We start from the raw sequence: 24,014 nt of genomic DNA on the forward strand, positions 1-24,014 counted from the left end.
GTTTTTAAATTAATATGTTGTCCAATTTTAAACTATTCTGAGTGGCAATAAATGGAAATATTAAAAATAAGGAAAAATACAGCGGGGAAAAAAATAGAAATAAAGATAAGAAGGATGACCATAACAAAAACACAAGGAAAACAAATGTGGATAGGAATAAAATGGAACAAATCCATACAATACGAAGGAGAGGGGCTTTACTTTACTCAGAAGAAGGTATTCAATATCTTTTTTAAAAAGATCAGGTTTTATTGGTATTTAATCAATCCACTCTTCCTTTCACTCATTCAGAATTTTATTGTCTGTCATTCAATCACAAGGTATAACTAAACCCCCTCCATTTTTTTTACCAACTGGCAAGATATTTTTTTTCTTCAAATGCAGAGCCGCTCCGAGTCTCTGGAGAGGGGCGGCATACAAATATAATAATAATAATAATAATAATAATAATAATAATAATAATAATAATAATAATAATAATATTTCCTTGTAATAACTTATTTTTTTACTAATAACTTTATATATGTAAATTTTTGTTCTTCAGTATGCAATGTTTTATTTGAAGTTAACAAATATCAGTTAAATTTTTTGAAGTGATCTATGAATACTGTTTTGCAGACCTAATCACTTTTGAATCTCCAATTCGGCTAGAGATTTTTTCCTGCTTTCAATCTAATTTCTTTGCCACCCTGAGTATGAGGAATAGGGCAGCATTGAAATCTAATAAATAAATAAATGTCAAGCAATTAATAAATTAAAACTGAAAAGAGATTGGATAGTTCATGAAGACAATTTTGAAGCATTACATGAAAGAAAATCAAATGTTTTGAAACAGCCCTCTTATCTTCAGACTATAAGATTACTAAACATCTATGAGAAGATCTCAAACATGCAAACAAGGAAGCCTAAGTAAATTTCTGACTTCTGCAAGAGAGATAGGGAAAAATCAGTCCAACCCCCCCAAAAGCTGACTACTGTTGTTTGGAAACTCAAGCTACTACTAAAGCATGTTACAAAGTACTGACTGAAAAGGTGTCCATAGTTCAAAATCTGTCATATTTTCAATTTTTAAATTGGAACTTGGAACTGCAAAGTTGAGTCAGTTTTCTGTTCATGTAAGGACTCATTGAAGTGTACACTTTAACAGGGTTGACTGAAATTTATGCTTAAGAACTTTGTTCTTATCATTATATCAGTTATATAGGCATGTATGTGTGTGTGTATGTGCGTGCACATACATATATACATACTTATTTTTCATTTCTTTGAAATAAAATCAAATGTAGTAAAATGTGTTTACCTGCTTATAAAAATCAGTAGAAGGAGATGACCGGGATCTTTCATGTTTATACTGAGATTTCTCAAGTTGTTCAAGGCCAGCATCAAGGATATTATCAGCTGAATGGTACTTTCCAGAACTACGGCTTTCTGTAGGTTTTCTCTGCTCTTTCCAAGAAGCCTGGTATTCTGCAAATGTTTCTAACCTCTGAGATTGTCTTGATTTAGTGATATGACCATTGTAACATACAGTTTCATTAGGTCTATCAGAAGAACAAAGCACATTCTCTACCCCAAAAGAAGCTGACCGCATTCTTGTTTTGGACCACGATCCTCCAGATTCAATTTCATTGGAATTTCTATGAGGAGTAGTAGACTCTGCTTCTGAATGAAAGTAAGTTGCACATCTCTGTGAAGATTTTTGACAGACTGGCTTACTAGTCTCTTCAAAAAACTTCCGTTTATCTGCAAAAGTTTCCAAAGCTTCATCTGATGTAGTTGGACGATGGTGTTTTTGGCAGTTATCATCCAACATACCCACTTCATTTATTTTCTCAGGTTCAGAATAAGATTTTAACTTTTGTTCTGCATTAAATCTCTTCCTAGCACCAATACGAGAAAGATGGTGAGCACCATTACTCAGTGATATCTCTTTAGAAGACTGCCTAAGTTCAGGGAAACCTAATTCATCTTCAGAAACAAAAGTCAATGGAGAAGTATTATATATATTTGTCTTTCGGTCTGCAGAATTGGGTTCCAAGTCTCGGCGCTGAAAAGAAGTGGCCTGCAAAACTCTGGCTTGGGCCTCTTTCAGATTATCTTTGTACATGTGAGAATAACAACTTTCTGATGAAGAAGCTGTCTTTTCTTGAGAATCATGTTTCCAGTTCTCTGCATACTCCTCTTCCTCAGTTGGCTCTATTAAGGCCGCTGTGCTTTTGCTTTTTTGGAGTTTTGCTTTCTTCATCTGAATTTCATTTCTCAGTGTGGTAGCAAAACGATCACTCCTTCGTACATTTTTGCTTAGGTGAATATCAAATCCTGTCTGTTTATTAATTCCAATTTCGGCAGCAACATTAATCTGCTTTTTCTCTTCCTGAGCTAAAGAATTCAACATTGGGGTCTTTTGGGGAGAAATATGGTAGTTCTTCTCCTGATTCCGTTTGAAATCTTTTTGGGCTATTTTAGTGTCAGACACCTGAAAATACTCCTGCCCATCTTTATATTCACTACTGAGATTTTCTTCAAAGGTCTTGTTCTGACCTGATTTCTCAGAGTAATTTATCTTCCTAGAATCTTCCAGTATATCCTCTCCTTTATTAACTACACAATGAGCTCTCTTTTCACATATATCCAGAGAAGACTCAGTAAGATGCTGAGGTAGAGAATACTTAGGATTTTGGCTCATGGTTATGGCAGGATTCTCACTTGATACAGAAACAGCAAGATTTCCTGTTCCAGAATTCCTACATTCATTTTTAAACTGTAATGCTTTTGAGATTCCCTGAGCAGACTGAGCAGACTGCTGCCTTGCTTTTACACAGTAATAATGATTTAGTCCAGGGTTTTCTTCAAAACTGGCATCAGTAACTGTAGTGGTGATATTATTAGGAATCCTGATTTGGTTTAGATGACAGTTATGTTTATCAGAAGGCCTTTCCTTAATGTCACTATAAGAAGAGAACCCTTTTGGCTCTTTAGATGATGCAGAGACTTTTGCACTGTGAAAGAAACTATATTCATCACTATATTGACGCTGATGTTGATGGTGTTGAGACTCATAAACAGACTGGGCAAATCGAACATCAGTACTAGACAGAGATGAATGCAGTCTCTTAGCATGTCCCATATTATTGTTTATCCTGTCACCTGGGGAACAGAAATAATAATCTGGAATAAAATCAGATCTTTGTATTGGACTGCTTCCTCGTCTTCTGTGTGAGGTCTTCTCAACTGACCTGATCATTCGCTTATGTTCTTCAGCAATGTCAGCACTCCAGTCATTTCTAATTGGTGTTCTAGGTAGGACTTCAAAATGCTGGGGGCTCTGAATGTCCTCTGAATATAGAGGAGGTGCATGATCTCTATCATGACTTTTGGTAGCAGCAAAACTATCACTACGGAGAGGGGGTGGTGGTGGAGGAGGAGAAGGAGACTTTTTTCCTTCAGGGACATACCATACAGGTACAAAATTAGATCTTCCAGCCCCAGAATAGACTGAATTAGTATGGTCTTCTAGCCGTGAGCTCAGGTTGCTTTCGTATTGTGGTGGAGTTGCAAAGGAGTTAACTTTTTCTTCAAATCTTCCATTGTCATTCATAAATGAAACGGTCTTGCTATTCCCTTGTTTTGGAGTTTCCCAATGACCCCCTTTATACATCACATTCTCTGTTGACAGAGCATCTACACTGGACAATGTGTGATCAGGTGTACTGGAGCTAGTAGAAAAAGAACCATATGCAGAATCTCTTTTGCTGGGATTCCCCAGATGATCAATGCTGCTATTGGACTTTGCAGATGAAATCTGTCCATACTGATATGTTTGGGTTGTGTGATCCCAGATATCCATGCTTCCCACAGAACTGAACTGGCCTGAGGTACGATGCAGATTTGATTGATTCCATGAATTTGAAAGATCAAAGGAACTGCAACAAATAAAACAAACATACCTCCATTAATATAGTACACACATGCACATTCATCATTACAATTACCTACAACAATATTTTACCTATTAAAATTGCATATTAAAACCAAATTGTCACTTTAAAAAAATTACAATATGAAAAAAGCTTTAGTGAAGACTACAGTGAACCCATGATTGTATCTATCAATTCTCTGCATGATTGACCACTGACTCTAGGTAAATTTTGATATGTTCTTAGTATGTCAGCTAATATTTTGTTTTTTTTAAAAAATTCTCGCTTCTGTCTACTACAATATCGGCAAGACAGAACTGCCCAGTGAATTAGTTTCATTCAAAAAGAATTTCATAGTATTTCTTTAAAAAATGCAATATAACAGTAAAAAACCCAGACATATGTTTTTAAAAAAATCCTACAGAATTCCTTGAGGCTTATTTCTAGCTAAAGTACTATATGATTATAGCCTTAAATAGTTATCAAAATATAAATTAGTAAAGAGAATATATTATTTAATAATATATAAACTTAAACCAGCATTATAAAGTCAATAATAATAAATGTATTTCTAAATTAATTACAAATTTGAATATTTTATATTAAGGAATTTGTATTAGTTGTAAATAAATCAAAGTATTATGAAGGATTGAAAAAAATTGTATCTTAATTAAGGTCCTTCTTTTTTAAGTACTGGAAATATTTTCACAGAAATAATTATTACTGTGGACTTTTCAATTATTAAAAACGCAATGGTACGCAATACCTATCATCTAATAGAAAAATAATTGCAGAATTATTCTTTTTAAAAATGCCAGAGAAGAATACACATTTTGAGAAGCTATCCTGGAACAGCAATTTCAATTTCTTCCATCAAATGCTGCTGGAAGAAGTTATTTGGTACAAACAGCTGCTCAGATTTGAAACAATTCTGGTACTAGTTGGAAGGTGGGGGGGGGATCACTGGCCATCAAAACTTGCAGATATTATTTTCTATTCTTCATAATGAAAAAAAGATTGTGAATTAGTAACTCTCAAGTATATAATTTACTGATTTTTAAAAAAAAAATAACAGAACTTGCTTTGTACAATACCCGGCCGGTGACTTCCGGTCTGGCTGAGGACCGCAGCGGAGTCTCTTGGCAGGGCTCTGCCTGGAGACTCCTTTCACACACACACCCCGAGGTCGCTCAATTGCGATCGGATCGAGTCTGGATGGCTCGATCCTAGAACAGGGGACTTCCCCCTGTCCGAGGAGCTCCCGCCGAAGCTCCGGAGGCAGCGGTCCATCCCGCAGCTCGGGTGCAGGGAGAACCGGCCTTCCAGCACGGAGGACACGGCCATTGCGATCCCATCTAACCACCAGGGAAGCAAGAAAGAACTGGAAAAGTGAAAGCAGTTTACAGCGTTTTTTATTGAAAAAGGAATACAACAAAGGTAAAAGCATTTCTTCTACGTTTCATGTTCAAATAACAAGACTGGAGTAAAAGAAAGTGAAAAGTTAAAGAATTTTCTGAAGCAAGGAGAAAGTGAAAGTTGTCTAAAACATTGTATCCAGGCGCGAATCAACAGCCGGATCTTATTTCCATCACTTTCACTTATTGTTTTGACTTTGAACTTGGACTGTTAAACGTTTGAAAAAACAGAGAAAACTTGCAAAAGAATTAAAATGAGACTTTAAAAGATTGAATAGCAACAAACTGAAATTATTTGGCTAAATGTGTTTCCTCTTTTCTCCGTGAGATAACTTGTTACTAAAATACCAGAAAATGAATCCTGGGCTCTGATTTACGCAGCGGAAGGATTTAACTGCACAAAACCTATTGCAAATTTTTAATAAACTTTTAATAAAAGAAGATGAAATAAATTGAGATAAATACACAAGAAGGATTCTCTTCTCTTTTCCTCTTTGGATTATAAGTTTTTTTTTTGGATTACTTGATCGTTCACATCTGGATTACTTCGTTTGGATTACTGGCTGTTTCGTCGGATTCGTAGCAGAGAGGCTGTTTATTCTGTTCTGAGCTGCGAGAGACGGATTGACTCCATTTTAACACCAGATAAATACCGTATATACTCGAGTATAAGCCGAGTTTTTCAGCCCAAAAAATGGGCTGAAAAACACAGCCTCGGCTTATACTCGGGTCATTGACAAAGTCACCATACGAGGGCGCCATTGCTTGAGCCAGAGCGAGGAGGCACCAGCTTTTGTCCCCTCTCGCACACCGTAGTTCCTCTCCCTAGCTCAAGCAGAGGCAGCCATTTGCTCCAACCGAGAGGGGAAAAAAGCAATGGTGAGTAACTATTCCTTGCTCTCTCTGCATTGGTATTTTGTGCTAGTTGCTGTCCTTGCTTGGATAGGATCTAATAATGTGTTATGAGGCAGAGCTAGACAGGAATTCTTTTTCTATCTGTCTATCTTTCTATCTATCTATTTTTCTATCTAACTATTTTTCTATCTATCTATCTATCTATCTATCTATCTATCTATCTGTATCTATTTCTATCTATCTATCTATTTTTCTATCTGTCTGTCTGTCTATCTATATCTATCTGTATCTATCTATCTATCTATCATCTATCTATCTATCTGTATCTATTTCTATCTATCTATTTTTCTATCTTTCTATCTATCTATTTTTCTATCTATCTATTTTTCTTTCTATCTATCTATCTATCTATCTATCTGTATCTATTTCTATCTATCTATCTATCTATCTATCTATCTATCTATCTATCTATCTATCTATCTATTTTTCTGTCTGTCTGTCTGTCTATCTATCTTTCTATATCTATCTATCTATCTATCTATCTATCTATCTATCTATCTATCTATCTATCTATCTATCTATCTATCTATCTATCTATCTATTTGGTTTTCTATGCTGATAACCTCACAGCAGCTAATGCTGAAGCTCTTCTTTGGATACACTTATTTATTTGTTTGTTTGTTTGTTTATTTATTTAATTGGATTTGTATGCAATCCCTCTCCAAGGACTCAGGGTGGCTCACAGCATATATAAAAACAGAACAATACAGTGAACCCTCGAGTTTCGCGATCTCGATGTTCGCTAAACGCTATATCGCGAGTTTTCAACCCGGAAGTAAACTCCACCATCTACGCATGCGTGCCCTATGCGTAGATGGTGGAGTTTCGCCGGGCAGAGGCTTCCCTGGGTCTTCCCCCTCTTTCTCTATGTTGCTTCTTCCTCTCTCACACTCTCTTCCTCCCTCTCTCATCTTTCTTTCCTTCTCTCTCTTTCTCTATCTCTCCCCCTCTTGCTCTCGAGCGGGCGCCTAGCAGCTGATCTGCTCGGCAGCGCAGCAGCAGCGAGGAGCCGAAGATCTTCGGCTCCTCGCTGGTGCTGCGCTGCCGAGCAGATCAGCTGCTAGGCGGACGAAGGAACCTTTCCTGGGTCTTCCCCGCGGCCTCGGATCCTCGCTGATGCCCGCCCGCCGTTTGCCGCTCGCCCCGTTCGGCGGCCGCACGTCCCGTTCGCCCGCCGCTCGCCTCATTCGCCCGCCGCTCCCCTCGTTCGCCCCCCACTCCCCTCGTTCGCCCGCCGCTCCCCTCGTTCGCCCCCCACTCCCCTCGTTCGCCCGCCGCTCCCCTCGTTCGCCCCCCCACTCCCCTCGTTCGCCCGCCGCTCGCCTCGTTCGCCCCCCACTCCCCTCGTTCGCCCGCCGCTCCCCTCGTTCGCCCCCCACTCCCCTCGTTCGCCCGCCGCTCACCTCGTTCGCCCCCCACTCCCCTTGTTCGCCCGCCGCTCCCCTCGTTCGCCCCCCACTCCCCTCGTTCGCCCGCCGCTCGCCTCGTTCGCCCCCCACTCCCCTCGTTCGCCCGCCGCTCCCCTCGTTCGCCCCCCACTCCCCTCGTTCGCCCGCCGCTCGCCTCGTTCGCCCCCCACTCCCCTCGTTCGCCCGCCGCTCGCCTCGTTCGCCCCCCACTCCCCTTGTTCGCCCGCCGCTCCCCTCGTTCGCCCCCCACTCCCCTCGTTCGCCCGCCGCTCGCCTCGTTCGCCCCCCACTCCCCTCGTTCGCCCGCCGCTCCCCTCGTTCGCCCCCCACTCCCCTCGTTCGCCCGCCGCTCGCCTCGTTCGCCCCCCACTCCCCTCGTTCGCCCGCCGCTCCCCTCGTTCGCCCCCCACTCCCCTCGTTCGCCCGCCGCTCCCCTCGTTCGCCCCCCACTCCCCTCGTTCGCCCGCCGCTCGCCTCGTTCGCCCCCCACTCCCCTCGTTCGCCCGCCGCTCCCCTCGTTCGCCCCCCACTCCCCTCGTTCGCCCGCCGCTCCCCTCGTTCGCCCCCCACTCCCCTCGTTCGCCCGCCGCTCGCCTCGTTCGCCCCCCACTCCCCTCGTTCGCCCGCCGCTCCCCTCGTTCGCCCCCCACTCCCCTCGTTCGCCCGCCGCTCGCCTCGTTCGCCCCCCACTCCCCTCGTTCGCCCGCCGCTCCCCTCGTTCGCCCCCCACTCCCCTCGTTCGCCCGCCGCTCGCCTCGTTCGCCCCCCACTCCCCTCGTTCGCCCGCCGCTCCCCTCGTTCGCCCCCCACTCCCCTCGTTCGCCCGCCGCTCGCCTCGTTCGCCCCCCACTCCCCTCGTTCGCCCGCCGCTCCCCTCGTTCGCCCCCCACTCCCCTCGTTCGCCCGCCGCTCGCCTCGTTCGCCCCCCACTCCCCTCGTTCGCCCGCCGCTCCCCTCGTTCGCCCCCCACTCCCCTCGTTCGCCCGCCGCTCCCCTCGTTCGCCCCCCACTCCCCTCGTTCGCCCGCCGCTCGCCTCGTTCGCCCCCCACTCCCCTCGTTCGCCCGCCGCTCCCCTCGTTCGCCCCCCACTCCCCTCGTTCGCCCGCCGCTCCCCTCGTTCGCCCCCCATTCCCCTCGTTCGCCCGCCGCTCCCCTCGTTCGCCCCCCACTCCCCTCGTTCGCCCACCGCTCGCCCCGTTCGCCCGCCGCTATCGAACTTGCTATCGAGCCTGCTAATGAAATCCAACCCGCAGCGGCCCTTTCCCTCTCCAGGCTGCGGGAGGGGTCCGGAGAACAATGCCTGGCGCCGCGCTCCCGGCTGGGCTTTTTTCCCCCATTTCCCCTCGGGTGGAATTTCAGACCCTCCGCCGGTTGGATTTCATTAGCAGGCTCGATAGCAAGTTCTTCCTCCCTTTAGAAAGCCCCGCAGCCTCCTCCGACCGGCGAGGCCGCCAGCGAGGACCCGCAAAGCCGCCGCCGCCGCAGCGAGGCCAAGCCGCCCGCTCCCACGGCAGGTTTACAAAGGCAGCGCGGCAACTTGGAGCACGGCACGCCCCGCAGCCCTCGCCTCGCCCGCCCCCGCCTGGCCGGCGCTCCGGCTACCCTCCCCCCGGTCGCCGTTTGCTGCTCGCCCGTTCACCTGCCCGCCATCAGGACCGCCGCGCACTAACTTGATGACGGCCAAGCCGTCCCAGATCGTGGGGAGAGGAGCTCTTCTCCAGCCAGGGGACGGCGAGGCCCTCCCAATGCCCCACGCTTGGAGCCGGAGTGAGGCCACTTCCGCCTCCGGATGAAGGCATCTCCTCAAACTCAAAGCCTGTATCCTGCCGCCCGGTTTACCCAGGACACGAGCGGCGAAGTGACTTGGAGGAATGGAAAGTCCAAATCGCCCGGTTTCAGTGGGGTTTCCCCGTTGCCCAGGGATTCCTTCGCCCGAACGGAGGTGGCTGTGGCTCACTTCGCCGCTCGTGTCCTGGGTAAACCGGGCGGCAGGATACAGGCTTTGAGTTTGAGGAGATGCCTTCATCCGGAGGCGGAAGTGGCCTCACTCCGGCTCCAAGCGTGGGGCATTGGGAGGGCCTCGCCGTCCCCTGGCTGGAGAAGAGCTCCTCTCCCCACGATCTGGGACGGCTTGGCCGTCATCAAGTTAGTGCGCGGCGGTCCTGATGGCGGGCAGGTGAACGGGCGAGCAGCAAACGGCGACCGGGGGGAGGGTAGCCGGAGCGCCGGCCAGGCGGGGGGCGGGCGAGGCGAGGGCTGCGGGGCGTGCCGTGCTCCAAGTTGCCGCGCTGCCTTTGTAAACCTGCCGTGGGAGCGGGCGGCTTGGCCTCGCTGCGGCGGCGGCGGCTTTGCGGGTCCTCGCTGGCGGCCTCGCCGGTCGGAGGAGGCTGCGGGGCTTTCTAAAGGGAGGAAGAACTTGCTATCGAGCCTGCTAATGAAATCCAACCGGCGGAGGGTCTGAAATTCCACCCGAGGGGAAATGGGGGAAAAAAGCCCAGCCGGGAGCGCGGCGCCAGGCATTGTTCTCCGGACCCCTCCCGCAGCCTGGAGAGGGAAAGGGCCGCTGCGGGTTGGATTTCATTAGCAGGCTCGATAGCAAGTTCGATAGCGGCGGGCGAACGGGGCGAGCGGTGGGCGAACGAGGGGAGTGGGGGGCGAACGAGGGGAGCGGCGGGCGAACGAGGGGAATGGGGGGTGAACGAGGGGAGCGGCGGGCGAACGAGGGGAGTGGGGGGGCGAACGAGGGGAGCGGCGGGGCGAACGAGGGGAGTGGGGGGCGAACGAGGCGAGCGGCGGTGCGAACGAGGGGAGTGGGGGGCGAACGAGGCGAGCGGCGGGCGAACGAGGGGAGTGGGGGGCGAACGAGGCGAGCGGCGGGCGAACGAGGGGAGTGGGGGGGCGAACGAGAGGAGCGGCGGGCGAACGAGGGGAGTGGGGGGCGAACGAGGCGAGCGGCGGGCGAACGAGGGGAGTGGGGGGCGAACGAGGCGAGCGGCGGGCGAACGAGGGGAGTGGGGGGCGAACGAGGGGAGCGGCGGGCGAACGAGGGGAGTGGGGGGCGAACGAGGCGAGCGGCGGGCGAACGAGGGGAGTGGGGGGCGAACGGGACGAGCGGCAAACGGCGGGCGGGCATCAGCGAGGATCCGAGGCGGCGGGGAAGACCCAGGGAACGTTCCTTCAGCCGCCCAACTCGCTGCTGCCGCGCTACCGAGCAGATCAGCTGTTGGGCGGCTGAAGGAACTTTCCCTTGGTCTTCCCCACCGCCCACACGCAAACTTCACCATCTGCGCATGTGCGGCCATGAAAAAATGGCCGCACATGCGCAGATGGTGTTTTTACTTCCGCACCGCTATATCGCGACAAATCGAGTTTCGCGAGGGGTCTTGGAACGGAACCCTCGCGAAACTCGAGGGTTCACTGTAATGTAAATCCAATTAATGATGAGAAGGAATCCAGTTTTGAAGGATTTTAACTCTTAGGTTTTAGCTTTGTTCCTGATCGAGCTACTTTTTTTACTTTTTAATTTATTGTTAATATTGTTAATTTGTTTACCCTCTTTTAAATTTACAGAGCTAGTTTACTGGTTTTCTTTAAAATAAATATTCTAAAACATGTCTCAATTAATGTAATTTTATTGTTTTCCATTTTTATAAGTTACCAGTAGCCACTGCATTTTCTAACCTCGGCTTATACTCGGGTCAATACATTTTCCCAGTTTTTGTGGCAAAAATTGGTGCCTCGGCTTATACTCGGGTCGGCTTATACTCGAGTATATACGGTATACTAAAACTACTTTGAAAATCGAGACTTTATAAACGTTGAAAAGGCTAAACTTTATTCCCATCACTGCTGAAATAATTGGAACTTCTTCAAATTAACTTTTTTATAAACAGAAAAGATCTTCAATCAACATAATCACTTTAGAATATTAAATAGTTGAATTTCGCTCCTTGTTTCTTTTTTATATCCTAATTTTTTTTAATTTTTTTAAAATTTCCTTTTCTTTTCTATACCTACATTTAGATTAATATATGCATTGCTAATAATCCTTGGTCCTCTGTTCTATTTTAACTAAATTACCTCCCCCTTTTAGATTGTTTTCCTCCCTTTATTCTTTCTTCATTCTTTTCTCTATTTCTTTCTTTCTCTCTTATTCTTATCCTATATAAATCTTATATATATTTTTCTTATTCCCTTCCTCTCTCCTGTACTTTTATTCTCCTTTCTCTGTTGTGCCAAATCCTTTTTTTTTCTTTTTCTATATTTCTTGGTTTACGTTAAATTGTACTGAAGGTTATTTTATTTTATTATTTTACTTTTTTCTTCACAAGCATTTAATTTAGAGTAATAAGACAATATAAGGTGATATTTGTTTAAAATTATAATATTGACTATACTTGCAATTTAAGTGTTTTTTTTTAAGGGAATTTGTTTTAGAAATTGAATACGTTTGAAATTTGTAGTGATTCTCTACATATCGCTAACATAAAATAACACCAATGGTAAATTTAAGAATGTCGAGTACTTCTACTTTTACTAAAACAATTAAGAAACAAACGTCTGCGGCATCATCGCCCCAAGGATCACCCCATTCTTCCCCGGCACACCAGGTCTTGTCTGTAACTATGTCTACCAAGGAGAAGGAGAAAGAAAAGCCACAACAATCCACACTTACTACAATACAAGATACATTGAATGCATTGAAAGACTTCATGCTCCAATCACAAAACGATGCATCCCAGCAGAGAGAAGCCATAAAAGCAGAAATGGCTGAGATGAAGGCAGATACAGCAGAGATGAAGGACCAGATGAAGGAGATTAAACAAACTTTGAAGGAGAGTGAAGACCGAATGAAAGCAGTTGAAGAAAAAACAGAGAAAATTGAGAAAAGAATGGATCATCTTGATGACAGAGCGAACCTGCGTTATAGAAGATATGATGAATCGATCACACACTTGGAAATGCAATGTGCTTCGTATGGGCTACGGTTTCAAAATATTATAGAAGAGAAGGATAAAGACTTAAAGGCCACTATGGCTGAAATTATTGGAGGAATTCTACAAATGGATTCTGCAGAAATAATAAAAGAAATCGATGAAGTTTACAGAATTTCTAATAGCTACATTCGTTGCCATAATCTTCCAAGAGAGATTCATATCAAATTTGTAAGAAGAACGCTGAGAGATGACATTCTACATTGGGCAAGATCTGGACAACCGCAATTTAAGGGCAAAGATATAAAAATATTGAAACAGGTTCCAAGAAGCGTCAGAGAGAACAGAAGGGACTACCACTTCTTGACCAAAATTTTGATTAAAGAGAATATAACTTTTCGCTGGCTTATTCCACAAGGACTGTCATTGACATGGAAATCTACAAGATACAAATTGGAAAATCTAGATCAAGCAAGAGACTTTTACAAAAATAGCGGAATAAGCCAAATGGAGCAGATAACAAAAGAACTGACAGCACTGCAGGCGGAAGCTATGGGGGCTGTATCACAAGAGCAAGAACAGGACCAAGGCGAGAGAAGAAAGCAACCGCAGCGCGAAACCAAAAAATACAATAAATGACTACATTGAGTGATTTAAAAATCTTCTCTGTAAATGTTAATGGACTAAATGAACCAAAAAAAAAGAAAGCAAATGTTTTCTAAAATCAAGAACCAAAAGGCTCAAATTGTGATATTACAAGAAGTACATATAAAAAAAAGCAATCGGAACTTATTATTAAATACTAAAATTGGAAACATGTATGCTGCATTAGCAGACCAAAGAAAAAGAGGCGTAGCGATGTATGTGGAGAACTCTATAAATTCCAAACAATTATTTAGTGATGATGAAGGCAGAATTCTGATTGTCCAAGTTAGTATTGAACCTAGACCTCTTACTATTGTTTCTATATATGCCCCAAATGAAGACCAAATGACATTTTACAAAAAATTGCACCAAAAAATTATTGAACTAAATGTGGAAAATATGCTAATTATTGGAGATTTTAATGCTATTTCAAATAGACAATTGGACCACTCGGGAGGGGAAAAAAACAATAAAAAGAAAAAAAAGAACCTATTACCCTCCACTTTCCAAAAAATGAAAACAGAATTATTATTGAACGATATTTGGAGGGAAAGATATCCCCAAAAAAGGCAGTATACTTTTTATTCAAATCCCCATAAAATTTGGACGAGAATAGACATGGTATGGGCTCCGAAAATAACAGCAGAATATATAAAAGAGGTTGAGATAGACGTCAATACATGGGCGGACCATAATCCAGTAATAGTTTATATGAGAAACAGCAAAAAGCGTTATAATTGGCAAATGAATAGAAATATTCTGAAAGAGAAAGAGTATAAAGATTGGATTGAGAAAGAATTAAAAATATTTTTTGAAATTAATAAAACCACAGACACTACTCCCCAAAATTTATGGGATGCAACTAAAGCATACATAAGAGGATTAACAATATCCTATACAGCAAAATATAATAAGGGAAAGAAAAGTAAATATGAACAATTAACAAAAGAATTAAAACAGCTAGAATTAATATCACAACAAAATATAAAAGACAAAGACTTAGGAAAAAAAAATATTATTAAACATAAAATTAGATTGGAAGACCAGAATCAAATGGTAGAAAAAATAAAAAGAACTAAACAATACTATTTTGAACATGCCAATAAACCAGGTAGGTGGCTAGCATACAAATTAAGGAAACAGAGACAATCTAAAAATTAGAAGATAAAGATGGAACAATAAAATACGATACAGAAGGGAAAGCAAATATAATACAATTTTTTTTTAAATAATTATATAAAAATGATAATTTTGAGGAAGATGAAGTATTTAAATATTTAGAAAGCTCGGAGTTACCTCAACTAACAGAAGAACAACAGGAGAGGATGGAAAATCCTATAACAATGGAAGAACTCCTTACAATTATTAAAAGGCAGAAAAATAATAAGGCTACTGGACCAGATGCCATTCCAGCAGAGTGGTATAAAATAGAAAATGAGACAATAAGAAAGAATATGTTACAAATTTTTAATGAATGCAGGCAAGACGGTAAAATCCCTAAAACATGGTCTGAATCTTTGATAACCCTAATCCACAAACCAGGTACAGCAATGGAAAAAATTAAAAACTATAGACCAATATCGTTATTAAATGTTGATTATAAAATATTTACTGCAATATATGCAGATAGGTTAAAAACAATTATAAACAGTAAAATTCATCAAGACCAAAATGGTTTCTTGCCAGGTAGACAGATTAGAAATAATCTTAGAACAATTATTAATGTATTAGAATATTATGAACAACACCCAGAAAAAACTAGCATTAATGTTCTTAGATGCCCAAAAAGCTTTTGACAACGTTAATTGGATATTTATAAAAATGCAACTAAACAAAATGTGATTTGGTCCTAAATTTGTTAACTTAATAGATGCCATCTACTCAGAGCAAACAACTAAAATTATATTAAATAATGGCCAATTAGAAGCTTTTAAAATAAACAAAGGAGTTCGACAAGGATGTCCCATTTCACCCTTACTGTTTATTATGTCTTTAGAAACCCTACTAATAAAGATTAGAGCAGATTCAAGGATAAAAGGCTTAACTGTTGGAAAAGAGACATATAAAGTTCAAGCCTTTGCAGATGACTTGACTTTTGTTATTGAAGATCCGATTGTAACAGCTCCAAGATTAATCTGGATAATAGAACAATATGGCAAGGTAGCAGGTCTAAAAATAAATAAAAATAAAACACAATTTATAACAAAAAATATGAATAAAACTCAAGAAAGTAATTTGGAATGCATTTCTGGAATTAAGATAGTTAAAAAAGTTAAATACTGTACCTGGGAATCTGGCTAACTTCCAAAACAATAACATTAAAAAATGATAATTATATAAAATTAATTAAGGAAATTAAAAAAGATTTAGAAATATGGAACAATTTAAAAATATCTTTTCTGGGAAGAATTGCCACAATCAAGATGAACATTCTACCCAAAATCTTGTTCTTGTTTCAGGTAATCCCAATAAATCCAGGGGGAAATTTTTTCAAAAATTTAACAAATATGGTTAAAAAATTCTTATGGCAAGGTAAAAAGGCAAGAATAAAAATAAATATGCTAGAGGACATAAAAGAGAGAGGAGGCTTTGCCCTCCCAAACTGGAAATTATATTATCAGGCAGCCGCCTTAACATGGATTAAAGACTGGATAACTCTGGAAGATAACAGAACATTAAAATTAGAAGGTCATGACCTTATGCTTGGCTGGCATGCCTTTGTTTGGTATGATAAAGATAAAAATCATTCATATTTCAAAAGACACACATTAAGAAAATACCTATTGGAGGTATGGAAACATATAAGGAAAAACCATTTTTTAACCATCCCTGATTGGGTGGCCCCTCTAGAAGCAATTATACATCCAAATTCTATTAAGGATACAAAAATAATAAGATATAAAGATTTGTTAGATGATCAAATGAAGTTAAAATCTAGAATTAAATTACAAGAACAAGGAACAATAATTGATTGGTGGCATTACGCACAGATTAGATCTAGATACCAGAAGGATACCACGCTTTATATTTTTAATAAAAACAAAAAATTATTGAGTAATTTAATTACTATCAATCAAAATAGAACAATTGGGAAAATATATAAATATTTGATTGCCCATAAGAACATTGAATTAACTTTAAAAGATAACATGACAGCTTGGTGCAAAAATATAGGTAAAGATATAGATATAGATACATGGGAGAAAGTTTGGATACATAATTGGAAAATGACAAAATCAGTGTCTTTGAAAGAAAACCAAATTAAAATGTTTTATAGATGGCATCTCCCACCATATAGAATAGCAAAAATGTTTCCCAAGACATCCCCGCTATGTTGGAAATGCAAGAAAGAAATAGGGACCTACTACCACCAATGGTAGACATGTGGTAAAGCTAAAACGTATTGGAAAATGATAGAGAAAATAGTTTTGCAAAACATAGAAATTACCCCGGAGTTTTGTTTGTTAGGAATTACTAACCAGGTTTAAAAGCAAGAAATTTTATATTTAATTATACATATTTTAACCGCGGCAAGAATTATATATGCGCAAAATTGGAAAGGGGAAAATATCCCCAAAGAGGAAGAAGTCATTATAAAAATATTAGACTGCGCGGAAATGGATATGATGACAAGACGCTTAAATGACCAAGAAGAAACAAAATTTTATGAAACATGGAACAAAGTCTATATATGGATAGACAAGAAAAAAATAAAAGAAAATTAAAGTCAAAATATGTAAAGAAGTAAATATATATGTAATGGTTGAGATTTACCTTTTTTAAAGAATGGTACTAGAATTAGTTTACATATACAATAGTAATAAGATGAGAAAAATGCTTGATTTTATCCTAGTTTAAATTACTTGTTATTAGTTTTTTTTATTAGCTATTTTTTATGTATTAGTATTCAACTATGTATTCAATTTTGTATTCTTTTTTCTATATCTGCATTTACACTTTTGAGATAAGTGGGGAGGATACCTCCCCAAACTATATGTTTAATGTTTGTAAGTTTGTGTGTCCTTTTATGAAAATTAATAAAAAGATTTATAAAAAAAAAACAATACCCGGCTGGTGCTTCACTCCCCGGCCCATTTTGCTGCAGGGCCAGGGAGATACGGCCCTTGGCGTAGCCGCCATTTTGTAGGCCGAGATCTCACGAGATTTCGCGAGATCTCGGCCAGTCTCGGCAGGCTTTGGCCTAGCTGATGACATCATCCAGGGCGGAACCTGGCAGCCCTATAAAAGGGCTGGACAGGCTTCTGGGCCTCCTTTTCGCCCTGGACGACAACACGAACACCCGGCTGGTGTTCGCCCCTGGGATTCAGCCATTTTGCATTGGCCTCATGGCATCGGCCATTTTAGAGGCCGCAACTGTCCGGAGGCCCGGTTTGGAGTCGTGGGGGGTGGAAAGTTCTTTGACTCCCCCTTGGGCTCAAGGGGGTTTCTTGCCACAGGGGTCTTTCCCCTACGGGGAGGAGGCTTTCCTCTCTTTAGGCCTATTTGGCATGTCGCGGGGGGGGGGGGGTTTGAGGCCTGGTTGGCCTGGTTTGGGCTTACTGTATTTAGGCCCCGGGGGGCATGGGAGGATTCCTGTCTGTCTGCCTGGCATTATTTTGGCTGATTCTTAAAGAATCCCTTGGTGCAATTCATAGAACAGGGGTTTTGATTTATTTTATTTTATACAATCTGTCTTCATGGCTCCCAAGAGGCAGAAGCCTCTACCAACACCAGTGGAGACAGGGGCTTGGCCTAAGAGGGCCTTGAGACCTTCAGCCAGGGCCTGGTCGATGCAGGATGATGCTCAGCCTGGGGTCAGGAGGGGCGGCAGGATGAGGGGTCCCTCTACACCTGAGTCTAATATACCTGCTCATTCCTGGTCCAGGATCATTGAGAGGCTGGATGATCTGGATGCACATTGGAGATCGATGTACGGGCCTGGAGGCACCATCCCATCAGCTCCAGCAGCCCTTGGTAGGCCACCAGGAGAACCAGCGGCCCAGACCGGGCAGATGACAGCGACACCTGGCTCATTAGGAGCTGGGTCCTCTTGGATGGCTTCTACCCCTTTGGGGGCAGGTGAGATTGCACCACACCCAACACTTTCACCGCTCCTCCCTCTGACCGGACAGGCTGTTGTGCCTCCGGGTTTTGGGAGTGGGGTCAACTCAGGAGGTAATTCAGACATCACCTGTGGTCAGGTGTGGGCTTCCCCCACTGTTACTACAGTGGCACAGGCCCCTTCGACGGCTTCAGTGACATCGACGGGCTCAGGGGAGGCAACAGTAGGGGTTCCCATGGTCTTAGACCCTTTGGCCGCTGTTAGAGCAGCTGCTATTCCGTGGGGGTTGCCCTCCACGCCTTTGGGTTTTCACCTTCACCCCACCATCAGGGAACGTATTTGGAAAGGGGTGTATGTAGATCTTTTCTCCCTCCTCAACAGAGAAGTTCCTAAAAAGGAGAAGGAGGATGAGGCAAAGGTAGATAAGCCCAAGAAAGTTAGGGTTAGCAGGTGCTTCAGCTCATGGCTGTATGCATACCTGACCTATGCCTCAGTGGTGATTCAGAGGGAGCCCGCTTGGGCTGTCTCTATTCTTAAGTACATTGACTCATTTTGAGTACAAGGGCACGGTGTGGCGCCACTACGATGAGGCCTTTAGGATGCGGGTGGCTTTTGAGCGCATGCTCCCTTGGGATGTGGTTGTCCCCGATTTGTGGTTCAACGCAACCCACATGTCCTGGGCCGGGGGGGGGGGCGACCGCACGGATAGCGGTCACTATATGGAGGACGAGCCGCCGGCATCCCCCGCGGCCCGGGCAGCTGGGGGAGGCACAGCAAAGGCTGCCCCTCTGTGTCATGAGTTTGCAGCCAAGGGGGCGTGTTTTCGTCCCTTCTGCAGATACAGACATGCGTGTGGGAACTGCGGGGGCTACCACGCCACCAACACTTGTACCAAGCCCAAAGGGGGTAAGGATAAGGAGGACGGGGGGGGACAGGCTAAGCCCCCTCGCCTACTGGGGGAAAAGGGGCCCAGCCCAGTTAAATTGGGAGTGCTGGAGAAGTTGTTGACGGAGTATCACCCTCGTAGGAGGGCGGCTGCCCTCTTACAGGGTTTTACCGAGGGTTTCAGGATCCCATATGTTGGGCCTAGGACGGCCTTCATGTCCGACAACCTCAGATCGGTTGTGGGTCATGAAGACATTGTTAGGGCTAAAATTCAGAAGGAGGTGGCCGAGGGCAGGGTACTGGGACCTTTCCCGTGCCCACCCTTGCTAGCTCTTCGGGTCTCCCCCTTGGGGGTGGTTAGGTTGATTCACCATTTGTCCTTCCTGAAAGGAGAATCAGTGAATGACTTCATTCCTGATGAGCTTTGCTCAGTACGCTATGCATCCTTTGACGCGGCGGTGGCCATGGTTAGGGAGTGTGGGGTGGGAGCCCTTATGGGTAAATGCGACATTAAGTCGGCATTCCGGCTCCTCCCCATACACCCAGGCGATTTTGAGCTCCTGGGCTTCCACTTTGAAGGTGGCTTTTACGTAGACAGAGCATTACCAATGGGCTGCTCTATATCTTGCTCCCTGTTCGAGAGCTTTAGCACCTTCTTGGAGTGGGCGCTCAGGAGGCACTCTGGTCTGGGTTCCGTCATTCATTACCTCGATGACTTCCTGTTGGCGGGACCCGCTCATTCAGAGCAATGTTCTGCTCTGATGTCGGCCTTTGAAGCCCTTTGTGCTCACTTGGGGGTCCCTTTGGCCCCTGAGAAGACCGAGGGTCCCGCCACCAGGATTACTTTTCTGGGTATTGAATTGGACTCAGAGGAGCAATCTTGTAGATTGCCCCCGGACAAGCTGCTCAAGATTCAGAGCAAGCTTGACATAATTTTAGATAGCCGGCTTCAGGAACTCATCAGCTTCAGGAATTTGCCGGGCTTCTTAATTTTGCCTGCTGGGTGGTGGCTCCTGGCAGGGCTTTTTCCCGGCGGGTTTACACTGCAATGAAGGGGCTACGTTTGCCCCATCATCGTACCCGCTTGAGCACTGGGGTCAAGATGACCTGCACCTATGGCGGGTCTTTTTGGCCCACTTTAATGGTAGTTCCTTCTGGAGGCACGAGCTTCTTTTGAAAGCTGAGTTGCAATTATGTTCGGATGCCCTGGGGACCTGCGGTTTCGGGATTATCTTAGGCGACCAGTGGTGCCATTCCATGTGGCCTCCGGAATGGAGAGCCTCTCCCCTGGTCAGGGATTTGACCTTTTTGGAGCTCTTCCCCCTGATTGTAGCCGTAGAGCTGTGAGGAGAGCAATTTAGAGACAAAACCATTCACTTCTGGTGTGACAACTTGGCATTGGTCCACATTGTGAATGCCCTGACATCCAAGAGCAACAGGGTTATGCGGCTTGTCCGCCATTTTGTGCACAGGTCGTTGTCTTTAAATGCCCTGTTTCTGGCTCGACATGTCCCCGGGCTGGGTAACGGGATAACTGACGCCTTGTCCCATGGTCAGTTGTCCAGGTTTCGGACGCTGGCTCCCTGGGCTCGAGCATCACCGGAAGTTTTCCACGACCACCTGTGGAGCCTGGGTGGGCTCACGAACAGTGGAGGACGGAAGCAGACAGGGCCATGGCTCTCTCAGTGGCACCAAGTACCTTTAGGGCTTATCAGAACGCAGGTAAGGAGTTCTGGGACTTTAGGCAAGCCAGGAGTTACCCTCACATTTGGCCCTTCCCAGTAGATCACATTAGGGAGTTCTGCGTGCTGCTTCGGCAGCGCGGCATTGCAGTTAGAACCATCAGGTCCAGGTTAGCAGGCTTGTCCAAGGCCAATGGATTTTCTGATTTTTCCTGTGACTTCCGCATTCGGAAGATGCTTGAAGGTTGGGTAAGGGAGCAGCCTGCGCCTCCATCGGACAGTAGACAGGCGTTAACTGTGCAGCAGCTGTCCCTTACTAATCAAGCTTGGAACAGCCTGTGCGCCTCTCTGTACGAGGCCCGCCTCTTTCAGGCAGCAGCCAGTGTCATGCTTTTTGGGGCCCTTTGAGTTAGTGAGGCTTTAGCCTCCTCTCAGGCTGACAGGTCTCTCCGGGCTTTTCAGTTTTCCAACCTGCAGTTTAGTGAAAGGGGTGTCTCCCTATTGGTGAGACAATCTAAGACTGACCAGTTACGTAGGGGTGTCAGGATAGAGTTGACAGCTGCCGCCGATCAGTCTGTGTGCCCGGTGGCAGCCCTTTCTAATTTCTGCAGTCTCAGGGGGACGGGGCAAGGGTACCTTTTTAAACACCAGGATGGTACCCCGCTGACCCTCTATCAATTTTGGGCTTTAGTGACTAGGGCTCTAGTCGGGATGGGCATCGACCCCGCCGGCTATAGAACGCATTCATTCCGTATCGGCGCTGCGACTAGTGCAGCAGTGTCTGGTTTCCCGGGTCATAGGATCCGGGAGATAAGCCGCTGGCGGTGAGCAGCCTATTTGGGTTATGTACGGCCAGGTGAGGTAGCAGGGCAGGAAGTCACGCTAGGTAACCTTTCTCTGTCCTCTTCTAGATAGTCCCGCCAGGGTGAGACCGACGGCGCTGCTGTGCAGTCACAGTATGGTCTTTTGGGCTGGCCGCTCTGCAGCAAGAACCGCCGTGGGGACCCAGCTGTCCTTGGGCCGATGGGTCAACATCGTATGGATGGGGAGAAGAGGCCTGCGATGGGAGGGGCTTCTTCCACTGCTCCTAGGAGGGTGGCACGGGGTGGCCGCACCCAGGTGGTTGGTCTTGCACCTCAGTGGCAATGACCTGTGTATGCTTGGGGGTCTGGCTTTGATTTGCCAGGCTCGCGAATACTTGCGTATTCTTCGCACTGTTTGGCCAACCACGCAAGTGGTATAGTCTGAGATCCTCCCGAGGATCGTTTGGAGGGACGCCATTTCCCCTAGGGCCATTCACCGTGTTAGGAGGAGGGTGAATAAGGCTATGGGTAGGATGGTCAGAGAGTTGGGTGGGGTAGTGGTTGCCCATCCCCCCATCACCATAGATCAGCCATGGCTTTACTGGGCTGACGGTGTTCACCTGTCAGATCGGGGGAACACCATCTTCTTACAGGACCTGCAGCGGTCACTGTGCAAGCTGGTGCAGTTAGACGGGGGAGTCGGGGGGCCAAGATAGAGATCTGACCCCCACTCCGTGGCAGGTTAGGGGCGGAAAACTGGGTGGTGTTTAGCAACTGTGTGTTCTCCGTTGGGCATCTTTGGGGATGATTGACAGGTTCTCTGCAAAGGCTCATGGTGGACACGACCTGAGCAATTGGGGGGAACCTGTCTTTGGGTCCCGCCCATTTCCTTCCCCTTGTAGGGGTTAGACGGCGGGACCTCCCACATGCAGGTGCATGGCAGTGATTCAGGTGAGGGCGTGGCCCCTCACCTGGATCAGCATGGAGCTACGCCCGGAAGTTTTTCTGACGTCATTTTCCGCCCCGGAAGCAATTGTTTGACCCTGCGGGTCCTTGTTTAGGGTTATAGTTAATTTATGATAATTTATTTGAATAAATTATGCAAATTTAATTAATAAAAATAACCCATTTTTAATCCAGCTCTTTGTGTCCGTGTCGTTACTCCGCCTCTGCTGCAATAAGCCCAATAAGACAGCATGTGAAAAGACCTGCATGGAAAGATTAGACTGGATATTGCTGTCGAGGAAGAGGAGATGGTGGTCCGTGAGAGGAGCGTGGAGATTGGGGGAGATGTCGAAGTGATATCGAGGTGGAAAAGAGAGTTCTTGGAGGCCATGCAGTGGGGTCTGGCAGACAGAGAACTGGAAATGTCGCTCGGAAATCAGCGACGCCATCGGAGGCCACCGAGGAGTGACCAGCGAGGGGCGAGGGTCCTATGAGAGCCAAGAGACTGGTGATGGAACTGAGGGACTGAGAAGAGACCTGGGAGACATCATAGCGCCAGAAAAAGGCGTGACTAATATTAAGAAGAGATCCTTCCTTTTAACCAGGCTGAGATACTCCCCTGGGACCCTGAACACTGTTACAATCCAGAACTTCCAATTAAGAACTAATTAAGAATTTTACACTATCTTATTGCTGACTAATTTCCGATATTTTTTTATATTTTTTATATTTTATATATATATATATATTATATTTATAGTTTTTTAAATTAGATAAATTTAGATATTTTTCTTATTGTATTTTAATAATCAAGTTAATCTATTTTAATTATTACTAATTTAATCTTAATATTATTGGGGGGTTTCTTAATGAATGGATGACTAGGGTGTATGTAATATTGTGCATAGGATGAATGATTGGTGTGAGTGTGATGGTTGGAGTGGGTGGGGTTGTGGTATGCATGAGATGAATGAAAATAGTATGAACGACAGATTTGGCCCACCTGACGCTCGGGAGACAGGAGAGGAAGGGGCATTGATCTCTGGGGTGGCAGAGGGTCGGAATATTCCAGTGTTGCTGGGGAGAGGCAGATATGGCGGGGGCCACAGAGTTAGCCGTTCCAGGGGAACGAGGGATCGTTGCTTAATAATGATCCCTTGTTCTGGCTCTGTGAGCCCAATCTTGGGTACTGGTGATGAGTGTAACTCTGGCCCTGGGCTCAGGTTGTTGCTGCTCAATGCCAGGTCGGTGGTAAATAAAGCTCTCCTCATCCGGGATTTGATCCTGGATGAGGAGGCCGACCTTGCATGTATTACTGAAACCTGGCTGGGCCCAGAGGGGGGTGTTCCTCTCTCTGAAATCTGCCCAGCTGGGTTTCAGATATGGCATCAACCTCGACCC

General features: G+C 45.2%; 1 protein-coding gene across 2 annotated transcripts in view; it reads right to left on the reverse strand.

The window, feature by feature from the left end:
* The window catches only part of SHROOM2 (shroom family member 2), a 191,039-nt gene that overhangs the window by 44,417 nt on the left and 122,608 nt on the right, over positions 1 to 24,014 (reverse strand). For both annotated transcript variants that reach the window (XM_070750847.1, XM_070750846.1), the window contains exon 4: positions 1,301 to 3,923. In XM_070750847.1, the coding sequence (XP_070606948.1) occupies positions 1,301 to 3,923 (2,623 nt within the window). The remainder of the gene's footprint in view (positions 1 to 1,300; positions 3,924 to 24,014) is intronic.

Source organism: Erythrolamprus reginae, chromosome 4 (genome assembly GCF_031021105.1).
Source record: "Erythrolamprus reginae isolate rEryReg1 chromosome 4, rEryReg1.hap1, whole genome shotgun sequence".
Taxonomy (NCBI): Eukaryota; Metazoa; Chordata; class Lepidosauria; order Squamata; family Dipsadidae; genus Erythrolamprus; species Erythrolamprus reginae.